Source organism: Meles meles, chromosome 8 (genome assembly GCF_922984935.1).
Source record: "Meles meles chromosome 8, mMelMel3.1 paternal haplotype, whole genome shotgun sequence".
NCBI lineage: Eukaryota > Metazoa > Chordata > Mammalia > Carnivora > Mustelidae > Meles > Meles meles.
In genome coordinates, this window is record NC_060073.1 from 16,942,756 (window position 1) to 16,956,317 (window position 13,562).

The 13,562-nt window shown below is 38.8% G+C and overlaps 1 protein-coding gene across 1 annotated transcript; it reads right to left on the reverse strand.

The window, feature by feature from the left end:
* Positions 1–10,330: 10,330 nt before the first annotated feature.
* LOC123949115 (pyruvate dehydrogenase (acetyl-transferring) kinase isozyme 3, mitochondrial-like) lies at positions 10,331–13,165 on the reverse strand. Its single transcript, XM_046016446.1, is given in 3 exon segments — positions 10,331–10,698; positions 12,055–12,380; positions 12,383–13,165. Coding segments are annotated over 3 exon segments (1,245 nt in total). The 5' UTR covers positions 13,131–13,165; the 3' UTR covers positions 10,331–10,527.
* Between the last annotated feature and the right edge of the window lie 397 nt (positions 13,166–13,562).

The window sequence follows — 13,562 nt, forward strand, 5'->3', positions numbered from 1 at the left end:
GAATAAAATAATGGTTGTTGGTTAAAAATAATGTGTTCCCATGAAGTTAATTACTTGTGAATTAATATACACTTCTATGTAAGATGGTAACAAATGAAACTAAGCACAGAGCATGTGGGAAATCTCTTTTTCACAATTTCCCTGTTAATATAAACCTGTTATAAAATATGAATTTTTTTAAACGTAAATGGCTTATATCATGTAATATGTCATCAAAATGTATCTCTGTTGTACCTTGGTTCAGGAACCTTCCTTTTCTATGCTGAATAATATTTCATTGTATGTGTACCACATTTTGTTTGTTCATATGTTGGTGGACACTTGGGTTGCTTAACTACTTTTATTAATATGACTGTTGCTGATATGGACATGAGGGTACACATATCTCTTCCAATCCCCACTTCCAATGCTTTTGTTATATACCTGGAAGTGGAAATTAGAAATCACTTCATCATTGTATTGTTGACTTTCTGGAATGTCATACTGTCTTTCACAGTGGCCCCACCATTTTTATATTCTTATGAACAGTATGCACATATGTGTTTAGTGATGTTGGGTATTTTCTCATCTGCTCTTTGCCCATTTATATGTATATTTTTTGATAAACGTTTATTCAGAAGTTTTGTTGATACTGAGTTTTAGGAATTCCATGAGTTGCCTTTTCACTCTATTGATTGGGGCCTTTGATGAATAGAAGTTTTTCACTTTGACCTTATTCAATTTATTCATTTATTTCTTCTGTAAGCTTTTTTGAGTGTCATATTCAGGAAATTATTTCCTAATGTAATGTATTGAAACTTTTTTCATTCTTATTTTCTTCTAAATATTTTAGAGTTTTAGCTATTATACTTAGGTCTTTGATCCAGTTTGTGTTTATTTTGCATAGGATGTAAGTTAAGCCCTACCTTTATTCTTTTGTACATGAATCTTTATTTTTTCCAAACTATTTGTTGAAAAAACTATTCTTTTCCTATTACATGATGTTGACACCCTTGTAGATAGGTGACCATATAGGTGATGTTGTGTTTCTGGGCTCTCCAATGTATTCCATTTGTCTGTGTACCTGTCTTAATGCTCTTAACACAATGTTTTAATTACTATAACATTATTATAAGCTTTAAATTCAGGATATGTGAGACCCACAACTTTTTCTTTTCAAAATTTTTTTCTTTCTTTCTTTGACTAAATATCCCTTGAGATTCCATATGGAAGTGTCAGCTGATTTTTCTATATCCTCAATAATTGCCATTGGAGTTTTGATATGGGTTTTATTAAAAGTGTATTTTTTCTGATATTATTGACTTATAAACAATATTGAGTATCCTGATCCATGAAAATTTTAAATCAGAATACACACACACACACAAACACACACAGATTTATTGAAAAGAATTGACTTTCACGTATATGGAAGCTGGCAAGTCCAATATCTGTACAGTCTATGTCCCATTTTGAGTAAAGACCAGAAACTGCTATAAACCAATAAAAGCCAATGTCCCAGTACAGGTCACTAGGGAGAAAGCTCCTTAGATTGGGAAGAATTAATGTGTCAGAGGGCAAGTCACCAGATGGGGAAAGCTAATAGTTAGTTGGAAGGCTCTCAGGTAGGAGACTTCCCTCTTATTCAGGGGAGGTTGACCTTCTGTAATTGTCAGGACTTCCTTTAGTTTGATGAGGACTACACATTAGTGAAAGCAATCTACTTTATTCAGTCTACCAATTCAAAATTAATATCATCCAAAAAAGCTTATAGTAACAACCCAAAACAATAGTTGAACCAGTATTTGAGCACACTGTGATCAAGTCATGTTAACACATAAAATTAACCAGTACAAGTTCATTGTTTACCCACTAGCACCTAGACACATCTCCTTAAACCATACTTAATCTCTAGATTAAATAAATAAATAAATAAATAATAAAAACACAAGGTCATAATTCCGCCTAACATCATAGTCCTGCATACAACTGAAAATGCTCTAAAAGTTCCAGAGGAAAATATGCTAAAATTTTGGGTGATTTTTACTTTCCCCTTGATATTCAGTAAGACAAATACTACAGTGACAAATGAGAATATTAAAGTGCTATGACAGAAATTCAATATACAGTTTCATGTTAAGGTAATAAAAAAAAGGGAAGAAAACAAAGGTTTTGCTCTCTCTATATATTCACACACACAAACACATTCATAATATAAGGAGTAAATACAATAATTACAGTCTTCATTTTTGTAACAGTGACATGATTAATTCATAAATACTTTCTTTTGTTACCCATTCTATATTCAATGTGCCTTCAACAAGCACCAAAACTGGTGATGCTTCTTTAGCTGATGGGGTGACACAAAACTTCATTACTGAAGAGTCTGGGTCATTAATAGTTCTGCCTATTTTAGGTTGTTGTATTTTTCCATTCTCCTTAATCACAGATATGATGATATTAAGTGTGGTCCTATTGGATCTCCTGCTTTCTAGATACACTTTTTCTTATGTCCATTGTGGAGAAGTAGTCCAATTTCCCTTTGGTTGCCAAAATCAATCACCCCAGCCAGTACAGCAACCTTCTTCTATGCCTATTGATTTAAATGCATGAGCTACCTAATGTGGTCAAGCCGCAGTCTTAATGCTATGACAGGAGTGTCTGGGAAATAGGCTGACTGTTATTCACAAAATGGGTCATTCTTTCCACTTGATTCTTCAAATCCTCCTCTGCTGGTCAGTCCTTGATGAGCCTTCCCAATGGACATAAATATGTTTGTGCATTTTTACTCATTCAGAAAGGTATGGAAACATGACTCTTCCTCAAATTTTCTTGTTACCAATGACCCAATATATTTTTTTTCAAGTCCCTGATTATTCATCCAAACCTTTGGCCAAAACCCATGAATCAGTATACTTTCTACATCCAGCCATTTCTCCTTCCAAGAAAGTGAATATCAGGTGCATTGCTTCAAGTTCTACCCATTGAAAGAATTTCCCTTCACCACTGACTTTCATGGATTTTCAGAATGCAGTTGTAGTGCTGTATATATTCACTTTTGAGCTATACCAACACATCACTGCAGAATTGTCTGTATATCAGGACCACATCGTTTCTTCTTCTGTCACTTGATCATGGTGACCTCCTCATAAGGCCTTGGGCACAGGCTGGGACAGGGAAGTCATGGCAGTAAAAGTGGGGATGTGAGAATTTGGGCACTTTTTTTGTAACATTTTTTTCTGTTCCTGTTTAGGGCAGATCACCTATACATTAGTCACTCCTTATCTGGGGGGAGCAATGTGTTTCAAGACCCACTGTGATACCTGAAACTATGGATAGTACTGAATATTATATATACTATGATATTTCTATACATATGTACCTCAGATAACTTTTAATTTATAAATGAGATGCAGTAAGAGAGTAACAACAATAATAATAAAATAGAAAATTTATAACAATATACTGTAAAAAAAGTTCATTAATATGATCTCTCTCTCTCTCTCTCTCTCAAAATACCTGATTATACTGTGCTAACCCTTCTTCCTGTGATGATGTGAGATGATAAAATATTGTTCTGATAAGATGAAGTGAGGTGAATGACGCAGGCACTGTGTTGTAGCATTAAGCTACTACTTTACCTAATATGTCAGAAGAAGTATCATCTGCTTCTGAACATCAAGTAAGTGTATCCATGGAAAGCAAAACCTTATATATAATAAGACTATTCTATTTGATAAGAGATTACTGCTTTGCTCACCCAACTTTATGATTCTATGAGTCAGAAAACACCAAGTTCATGATGAGAAGTTCAGGTTTCACAGATATTTGATGGTCCATGGTTAGGTGTTTAGTCTCTACTAAGGCCCAGTAGCAGATCAAGAGTCATTTCTCAAAAGGAGAGTGATTATCTGTACAGGATGGCAAGAATTTGTTCCAAAATCCTGAGTACCTGCAGCGCAATTCATGTAAGGAGGATTGCCAAAGACTCCAACAACATCCTTTTCTTCATGACACATCAAGCATTGTAGGGTGTGATGTGATGAATTGTTAACACCCACCTTGAATAGAAGCTTGGGACAGAGCCTGGATCTGTGGCAGAGTCTTCTCTTTTTTCTGAGCTCCAGGCAAACTAGCAGCTTTTTGAGTCACTTGATAACTAACCCAGAGTAAATCACGCATATGAAGTACCTTCTACCTCCTAAGAGGCTGACTGGGTATTGTGCAGTTTTTGGTGTTGGAGGAGAGTGGTGGAGTAAAATAGCCCTTTACCTTAAAAGAGATATCATTGTTGTTGTTGTTGTTGTTGTTTTCTTTGGTTTTATTTAAAGTTATGTATTCTTAATTTGGGGGCAGAATTTAGTGATCCATCAGTGGTATATAGCAGTCAGTGTTCATTACATCAGTTGCCCTCCTTAAAGCACATCATCCAATTACCCCTTACTCCACTCACCTCCATTACAGCAACCTTCATGTTTTCTCTATAGTTAAGAGTGTCTTATGATCTTTTCCCCCTCTATGTTTTTATCCTATTTCACTTTTCCATCAAAGGAAATATCTTGATATGCTTTATATCACTGGGGCCATGGAGATTTCACTGAGTTTCAGTTCCCTGAATTTTAATTGTATTTGTTTTCCAACCTCTGGCTCAGAAGTCTTGCCACTAAATTTAAAGTAGTTAAGTCATGAGCATTAGAACCACTCAGCATAATGTCATCAATATAATGGACATATATGGATATCTTTCAGAATGAGAAACAATAGATTTACCTATGAAATAAAATATGACATAGTGTTGAAAAGATGAAACACCCCAGAGGTAGGCAGTGAAGACCTATTTCTGGCTTTGCAAGCTGAAATCACATGGCTTCTGTTGATGCTTACTGAAAAGGAGATAAGATGCAATTATCAAGTAACTTGTTGTTTACAAGGTAAGAAAGAATCTCCTGATTTCTTCAAGCAAGGAAACCATATCTGGTACAACTGTCATAAATTACTGGAGTTTCCACCTGGTTAAGCTAATAAATACCTACTCTCATTCTCCAAAATCCATCTATCTCCTGGGAAGGGCAAATAAGTGAGTTAAATGTTCATGTTTTGGGAATCACCACCTCTTCATCTTTCAAGTTTTCGATGGTGGCACTAATCTCGGATTCCTCCAGGAATGTGGTTATCACTTTTGGAGAATTCTTTTCCTAAGTCAGGCAGTTCTAGAGACTCCAACTTGGCTTTTAGCCACAATAGTCTTCTGTTCACATGCCAGGGAACCAATGTGGGGATTCTGCCATTGCAAAGTATGTCTACTCAAATCATGCATTCTAGAGGTGGGGAGGTAACCATAGAATTTGTTCAGTGACCTACTGGACCCAGCACAAAGTAGGTCGGAAGTAAAACTCCAATGATCACATTGCCCTCTGTAAGCTACTGTTCTGACAGATGGATCAAACTTCTGATATGGGTTTCTAGCAATCAATTTCAGGTCAAAGAGAGTGTCCAGAATTTCCTACAATAGTTGCTTATTTTCTTTCCTCCAGTGCATAATTTGAATAAAAAAAGGCTTTAGGCCTCTTTTGGAGAAATTCAAGGAAAAGATTATTTTAAGTCATTTTTAGCAATGTCCCAAGTTCTTTCGTGAAGGAAACCCAATCCCCCCTTTATTCATAGAATTTTGAGTCTATAAACTGGGTCCAGTCTGGGAATTGAGTATGAGGCCATGAATCTCTGCTTTTATGATTAAGTTAGAATCCTGGAGAAGTCACATACAAATGACTAGCAGACACACAAAAAAACGTTCATCATCATTAGCCATCAGGGAACTTCAAATCAAAACCACAGTGAGATACCCCCTAACATCAGGTAGAATGGCAAAAATTAAGATGGCAGGAAACAACAAATGTTGGAGAGGATGTGGAGAAAGGGGAATGTTATTACACTGTTGGTGGAAATGCATGTTGTTACAGCCACTTTGGAAAAGAGTGTGGAGTTTCCTCAAAAAGTTAAAAATACTGGGGGTTGCTGGGGGGAGGTGGGATTGGGAGAGGGGGAGCGGGCTATGGACATTGGGGAGGGGAGGCGAACCATTAGAGACTATGTACTCTGAAAAACAACCTGAGGGTTTTGAAGGGTCAGGGGTGGGAGGTTGGGGCAACCTGAGGGTTTTGAAGGGTCAGGGGTGGGAGGTTGGGGGAACAGGTGGTGGGTAATGGGGAGGGCACGTTTTGCATGGAGCACTGGGTGTTGTGCAAAAAGAATGAATACTGTTACACTGAAAAAATAAATAAAATGAAAAAAAAAAATAGAGCTCCTTATGACCCAGCAATTGCACTACTGGATATTTACTCCAAAGATTCAGATGCAGTGAAAAGAAGGGACATCTGTACCCCAATGTTCATAACAACAACTCCACAATAGTCAAAATGTGGAAAGAGCCAAGATGTCCTTCAACAGATGAATGGTTAAAGAAGGTGTGGTCTATACATCCAATGGAATATCTCTGAGCCATCAGAAAGAATGAATACCCAAATTTTGCATCAACATGGATTGGACTAGAGGAGATTATGCTGAGTGAAATAAGTAAAGCAGAGAAAAGCAATTATCATATGATTTCTCTTACTTGTGGAACTTAAGGAATAACATGGAGGACATTAGGAGAAGGAAAAGAAAATGGGAGGGATGGGAGTTGAACCATGAGAGACTTTTTATTCTGAGAAACAAAATGAAGGATTTAGAGGGAAAGGGGATGGGGAATTGGTGAACCATGTGATGATTGCTAAGAAGGGCATGTATTCCATGGAGCAATGGGTGTTTTAGGTAAACAATGAATCTTGGAACACTACATCAATAACTAATGTATTGTATGGTGACTAACATAACACAATAAAAATAAAATAAAAATGCTAAAATTCTGTTTTCTTTGCCTAGACTTTTTCTTTCTTTCTTTTCTTTTCTTTCTTTCTTTTTTTTTTTATTTTCTAACCCTGGTCAAGAAAGACTTGAATAAGCCTCCTCTATATTTGACTTCCAGGATCACTGGCAAAAACTACCCACTAGCCAACACTCTTTTTCTTGGGAGGTCATTATTTTTTAGTATATTAAAAAAAAACAAAAAAAAAAAAACAAAGTTTAATTCCAGTACAGTTATCTTATGGTGTTCTACTACTTTCTGATAATCAATGTCATAATTCAGTAATTCTCTACATTACTCAGTGTTCATCATAAATATATTCTTTTTTATGTTCAGTTAGCCACTGTATAGTACATAATTAGTTTTTGATGAAGTTTTTAAAGATTTATTAGTTACATCTAACATCCAGTGCTCATCACAGTATGTGCCTACGTCATTGGAAGTTTACTGATTATTCTGACTGTTGTATTGAGTCTTCTGTCCTCTATGGGAAGCATGCCTACTTTGCCTTTAAGGAAGTTGAGTGCTACCACTTGGCAACTATTACATGGGGTAAACTATCTCCCTTTGCATTAGGATTTCCCAGTTCAGTGACACTAATGATCTGGTCTACAAAAATACAGTGATCACAGAGGTTTTCAAGGGTGCTGGGACTAGCATGACAAATTTATTTCTCACAGTCATGATAAAAGGTATGTCTTCTGGACCCTCTCACTGAAGTTAAGCAGATCTCAAATGATGAATCCATTCTAACATTCCAACCTCCCTATGCCTTTCAATCTCTCCCTTTCCTATACTCAAGACAGGTCAAATTCTAATTTGCTTAATATGGGTCGATTTGGTCCATATTTCACCTCCAAGCAGAAAACCTGTTAACTTTTACTCAGTTCCCCAGCTACAATATTAAATGGAGAATCTCTTTTTAGTGAACACATATCAAGAAATTTGGCTTGAGTGAATTTTATGTTTCTTCCATGATTATCCTATTTCTGTCCATTCAAACTAGAAAGCACATCATTATTTTGGAATGTCATGTGCTCCTCATGGGTCAGTCACACTTGAAACCTCACCTTTTGAGGTCTGCTGGGACTCATGTCTTAGTTATAGGTCTAGGAGTAAAGAGCGTGGTGGGGGGTAGGTCCTGAGGAGAATCAGCTCTTTCTTTTAAGGCTACAGCTTGGGAAAGGAGCATTACAGTTTCCTTAGGCAATGCAGAGTTAATTAATCTCCCTTCAGATTAAGAGGGAGAAACCACTTAAACTGGCAAAGACTCATCTTCTCTGTTCCCTCAAACTCCCAGTCATCTAAGGAAGAATCTGGTTTTCCTCCATGACTTGTTTCTTATATATTCATCCCTTTTCAAGTTCTTCTGTTTATTTCTTTAACTATTTCTTAAAATCTTCTATCTTTTTGATAGTTTGGTTTCCCGAAGTAGATTCTCTGTTGAGTATTTCCATGAAAGTGATTTCTAAGGACAAGGGATGAGAGAAGCTGACTACAGTACAGAGAGAAGGTTATGGTTGCAGCAGGGGCTTGGCTTTATCCTGCCACCATAAGAACTCTGGGATATATATTGTAATATAGGACTGGTTCCAGCTGAGGCAACAGGACCAGCCTGTCATTCATTGGTCCCTACTGGTCTTGGGATTGTGGGCATAGCCTATAATTTTGTCCTAGGTTAACTGTATAGAAGGTGGGACACAGAGCTCTGAGCTCTTAATAGCTCAGACATAGAGAAGCTATGAAGTGGGGCTGGACACACCAGTGTCTACCACATTCTGCATCCTCACTGGCACCACCAGACTTCAGGGTTCCTTCCTTTCACACTCATGTCATTCCAGTAACATTGTGCTGTCACTCTTGTTCCCTTCATTACATTTTCCACACTGATAACCCATACAGTTATCATCCCAATCTGAAATCAGACTGCATCACTCGTGCGATCAAAAGGTCTTCCAATGTTTGCCTCAGTGTATTCATGGTAATCTTTAACAGGATTATGAGACTCTTCATCATCTTCTCTGTTCCTGTCTTTCCCAGTTCATATTCTGCTATTTACCTTTTATGAGCTTGCTGTCTAGCACTTTGCCTGACACACAGTGACAGTGTAATAAAAAATTGTTGATTGAATAGATGAATGAACAACTACAGCCACACTGAATTCATGAGGTTTCCTGCATACTGATTTTCACCCTCTGGCATTCGTGATGTACTCTCTCTTGCATGAATACTCTTACACCAAATGATGTGAACATATTCACACTGCTGACTTGATTCTATCTGCTGACTTGATTCCACCTTGCAAGTTCTCTTTTGTATGTCTTTTCATCTTGGAACCTTTCCTGAATCCTCTAGCCTTTGTTGTGTGTCCCTCAAACATGCTCACAGGACCCTGTGAAGCTGCTTCCTTAGCATATATAACAAGGTGTTGTCACTTTCGAGTGCTCCCCTCTGGGTGTCTGTCAGTGTGTTTGAAGCTCTGTGAAGACAAGACCTAGGTTCCTCACTATTTATCGTTGAAGGCCCAGGAACCATCAACGTGTTTAAAACATTCTTTGGGTTTAAGAAATTTATGTTGATTAATGAGTGATTTGTGGAAGGAATAAGTGGAATAACTTTATTCCTATGTTTATATCTCTGTGTGTGTGTGTATGTATGTATGTAGCCATGTATTTAAAAATACATTTCATAATGAAATGCTACCAAAAATTAACTAATTAAAAGGGAAAAACAATATGAACAGCTCCTAATTATATGACGAAATGTTGTTGATAGCAGGAAGAGTATCAAGGGAAGCTATTTGTTCCTTCACGAGAATCTGTTTCAATTACTTTCTCATCACACTTTTTAAGCAGGAGTTGAAAGAAATTGTGGTTTCTTGAAGAGATCTAGCTTGAAGTTTCAAAGTCTGAATTTGATAAAAATACAAAAAAATTCCTTCAACCTACTTTTTTTTTGCTCTACATTTTTTTTTTTTTACTTTTGGAATGCTTTATTTGACAGAATGGAAGTACACAAATGAATTTTAAAATAAAATCAATGCATCAGAGAATAAGACCTACGGTGAAAGGAGCGCACCTTACTCAGATCAGATGGAAGAAGGCAAAAGCTGAAATCGCAGAGTGAGAAAGGACGCATATGGGAGAGGAAGGGTCGTGGGACAGAATTACCAAGATACGCTCCGCTAGTGTCTTCAGCTTCCAGATCACCCAGGCCTTAGCTGGTGGTTTGGAAAACCATGGTGTTTGGTCACAAAGAGCAACAGCAGAAACTGGCTATATCTGGAATGAGAAAGAAGCTTAGAATCCTGGGGATAATGAGACATTCGACTCTATGACAAGGAGGAGGAAGGTATGAGGGCACCAGAGTGCTAACGAGGCCCTGAGCTCTCTTATGACAGGCGTCAACCAAACCACAACAATGTACTAGGAAAAATTGTTCAGGTTACTACTTTAGTGTGGATCTGGAGCAGCTACAGGAAGGTTTTTGTGGAAAAGGTCCAGATCATATAGAGAAATTACACATTCAAGCACTGGAGTAACTATAGTGCATTGCTCAGAGTTGGTGGAGGAAAGGAGTTCTCTCTGGTTGACTTGCAGAAGATAACCTTTTTCTTCTCAGAGAGGATATGAGCATTCAGTTCTCTAGAAAGTTCTATTAGTCTTGATCTTGTCCTGTTTTGCCTTGTTTTTCGAGGCATCTCTTGGTTCTCTGCTGGGATTGCTCCAGTCATCAGCTTCGGGAGTGGTCTTGTAATGACACCATGAGGACTTATTGAAAACTGGAAGTCTCTCAAATGATTCACTGGAAAGTGCCTTTATTTTTTTTTTAATTTTTATTTGTTTATTTACAGCATAACAGTGTTCATTGTTTTGGCATCACACCCAGTGCTCCATGCAGTACGTGCCCTCCCTATTACCCACCACCTGGTTCCTCAACCTCCCACCCCACCCCCCACCCCCCCCATCCCCGCCGCCCCTTCATAACCCTCTGGTTGTTTTTCAGAGTCCATAGTCTCTCATGGTTCATCTCCCCTTCCAGTTTCCCTCAACTCCCTCTCCTCTCCATCTCCCCATGTCCTCCATGTTATTTGTTATGCTCCACAAATAAGTGAGACCATATGATACTTGACTCTCTCTGCTTGACTTATTTCGCTCAGCATAATTTCTTCCAGTCCCGTCCATGTTGCTACAAAAGTTGGGTATTCGTCCTTTCTGATGGAGGCATAATACTCCATTGTGTATATGGACCACATCTTCCTTATCCATTCATCTGTTGAAGGGCATCTTGATTCTTTCCACAGTTTGGCAACCGTAGCCATTGCTGCGATAAACATTGGGGTACAAATGGCCCTTCTTTTCACTACATCTGTATCTTTGGGGTAAATACCCAGCAGTGCAATTGCAGGGTCATAGGGAAGCTCTATTCTTAATTTCTTCAGGAATCTCCACACTGTTCTCCAAAGTGGCTGCACTAACTTGCATTCCCACCAACAGTGTAAGAGGGTTCCCCTTTATCCACAACCTCTCCAACACACGTTGTTTCCTGTCTTGCTAATTTTGGCCATTCTAACTGGTGTTAGGTGGTATCTCAATGTTGTTTTAATTTGAATCTCCCTGATGGCTAGTGATGATGAACATTTTTTCATGTGTCTGATAGCCATTTGTATGTCTTCGTTGGAGAAGTGTCTGTTCATATCTTCTGCCCATTTTTTGATATGATTATCTGTTTTGTGTGTGTTGAGTTTGAGAAGTTCTTTATAGATCCTGGATATCAACCTTTTGTCTGTACTGTCATTTGCAAATATCTTTTCCCATTCTGTGGGTTGCCTCTTTGTTTTGTTGACTGTTTCCTTTGCTGTGCAGAAGCTTTTGATCTTGATGAAGTCCCAAAAGTTCATTTTCGCTTTTGTTTCCTTGGCCTTTGGAGACATATCTTGAAATAAGTTGCTGTGGCTGATATCGAAGAGGTTACTGCCTATGTTCTCCTCTAGGATTCTGATAGATTCCTGTCTCACGTTGAGGTCTTTTATCCATTTCGAGTTTATCTTTGTGTATGGTGTAAGAGAATGGTTGAATTTCATTCTTCTACATATCGCTGTCCAGTTTTCCCAGCACCATTTATTGAAGAGACTGTCTTTTTTCCATTGAATATTTTTTTCCTGAAAGTGCCTTTAAATAAATGACAGCGTCAGTACCAACTCCTTCCATTGAATAGAGTTTTAGATCTCCTTGGAAATATCTAGCATACAGACAAGAAATTGGTAAGCCATAACCAAATCCAGTCAGAGGGGCGGCTCTCATAGGCTCCAGGCTGGATCTAGGAGCAGTTGAATACATGTAGTTAAAAAAGTCGTCTATTTTTCGAAGTGGGACACCACCACCTTGGTCACTTATCTTAATGGACAAGTCTTCTTTACCCAGAGTAACGAGGGTTTTCACAGAGGGGTAGGCTTCTTTTCTGTCTTCATATAGTTCAACTGTCACTCTCATTGACTTTTGAACAACTCAAATAGCATCTGAAACAGGTGTGAGGGCACATAAACTATCTGAATAGGTTTGTCTGGAGCTTTGGCATTGAATTCTTCCACTTCCAGCTCTGGAGTGACCAGGTGATACTGTTCACACAGCATCTTGGCAGTTTCATAGGCATCTTTCACAACATCAGCCACATTGCAGGTGGGGTCAATACTTCCAATGTGTTTAGGATGAGCGGGGTTAGTGTCACCACCAAACAGAAGTGTGTGCTGGTTAATAAGCATGCGGAAAGAGATGCGGTTGGTATAGAACCGATCCAGAAAATATTGGATGTTACTGTTAATGAATGGATCAAACCCAAATTTCTCTTTGTATTCAATCACTCCTTGTGCCATTGTAGGAACCACATCGTTGTGTCTATTTCGCACTTTAATCAGAACTTGCAGAAAGTTATCCAAGACCTGTGGATCTTCAGGGCTCTTATTCTCATATTCCAAAAGTTCCAGAAAGCTCTGCATATACCAACTCTGAACCAACCCCACCGAAGGGCGGTTAAGCAAGTTATCCGGCAGAAGATTAACTTCTCCCATCGTGTTGGCCAGTCTTACGGGAAGCTCCTTCCATAGAAACATATATGAAGTTTTCTCACAAGCATTATCTCTCCCGAAGTCTAGGAACTGCTTGATGGAGAGTGACGATGGCGAGAAACGCGAGTAGCGTTCGATCTGCTTAGGCACCGGCTGCTTCAGCAGCCATCGGAAAAGCCGCATCCTCGCCGAGGCTGCGCACACACCAGCCCAGACGCTCAGGCATCCGCAGGAGCCATTGCAGCCGAGCCACGCGGATCCCGCACGTCAGCCTAGCTCGCACCCTGGCCTCGGCCTTGGCACCGCGGGTGCAGCCGCGGCCGCCGCTCCCGCCGCCGCCGCAGCAGCAGCTCCCGGGCCGCGGACGGCTGCCCGCGGCTTCCCCAGGCTCCGCCTCGTTTGCTCTATATTTTTTAAAACTTTATCCACCTTCCTTTATACTTTCTTTTTTTAATTCATTATTTATCATGCACCAGATATTGTTGTAAATCTTCTCTAGAGAAGTGTCTGTTAATGTCTTCTGCCCATTTCTTGATGGGATTATTTTGTTTGATGGTGTTGAGTTTGAGAAGTTTTTTATTGATGTTGGATACCAGCTGTTTTTCTGTTATGTCA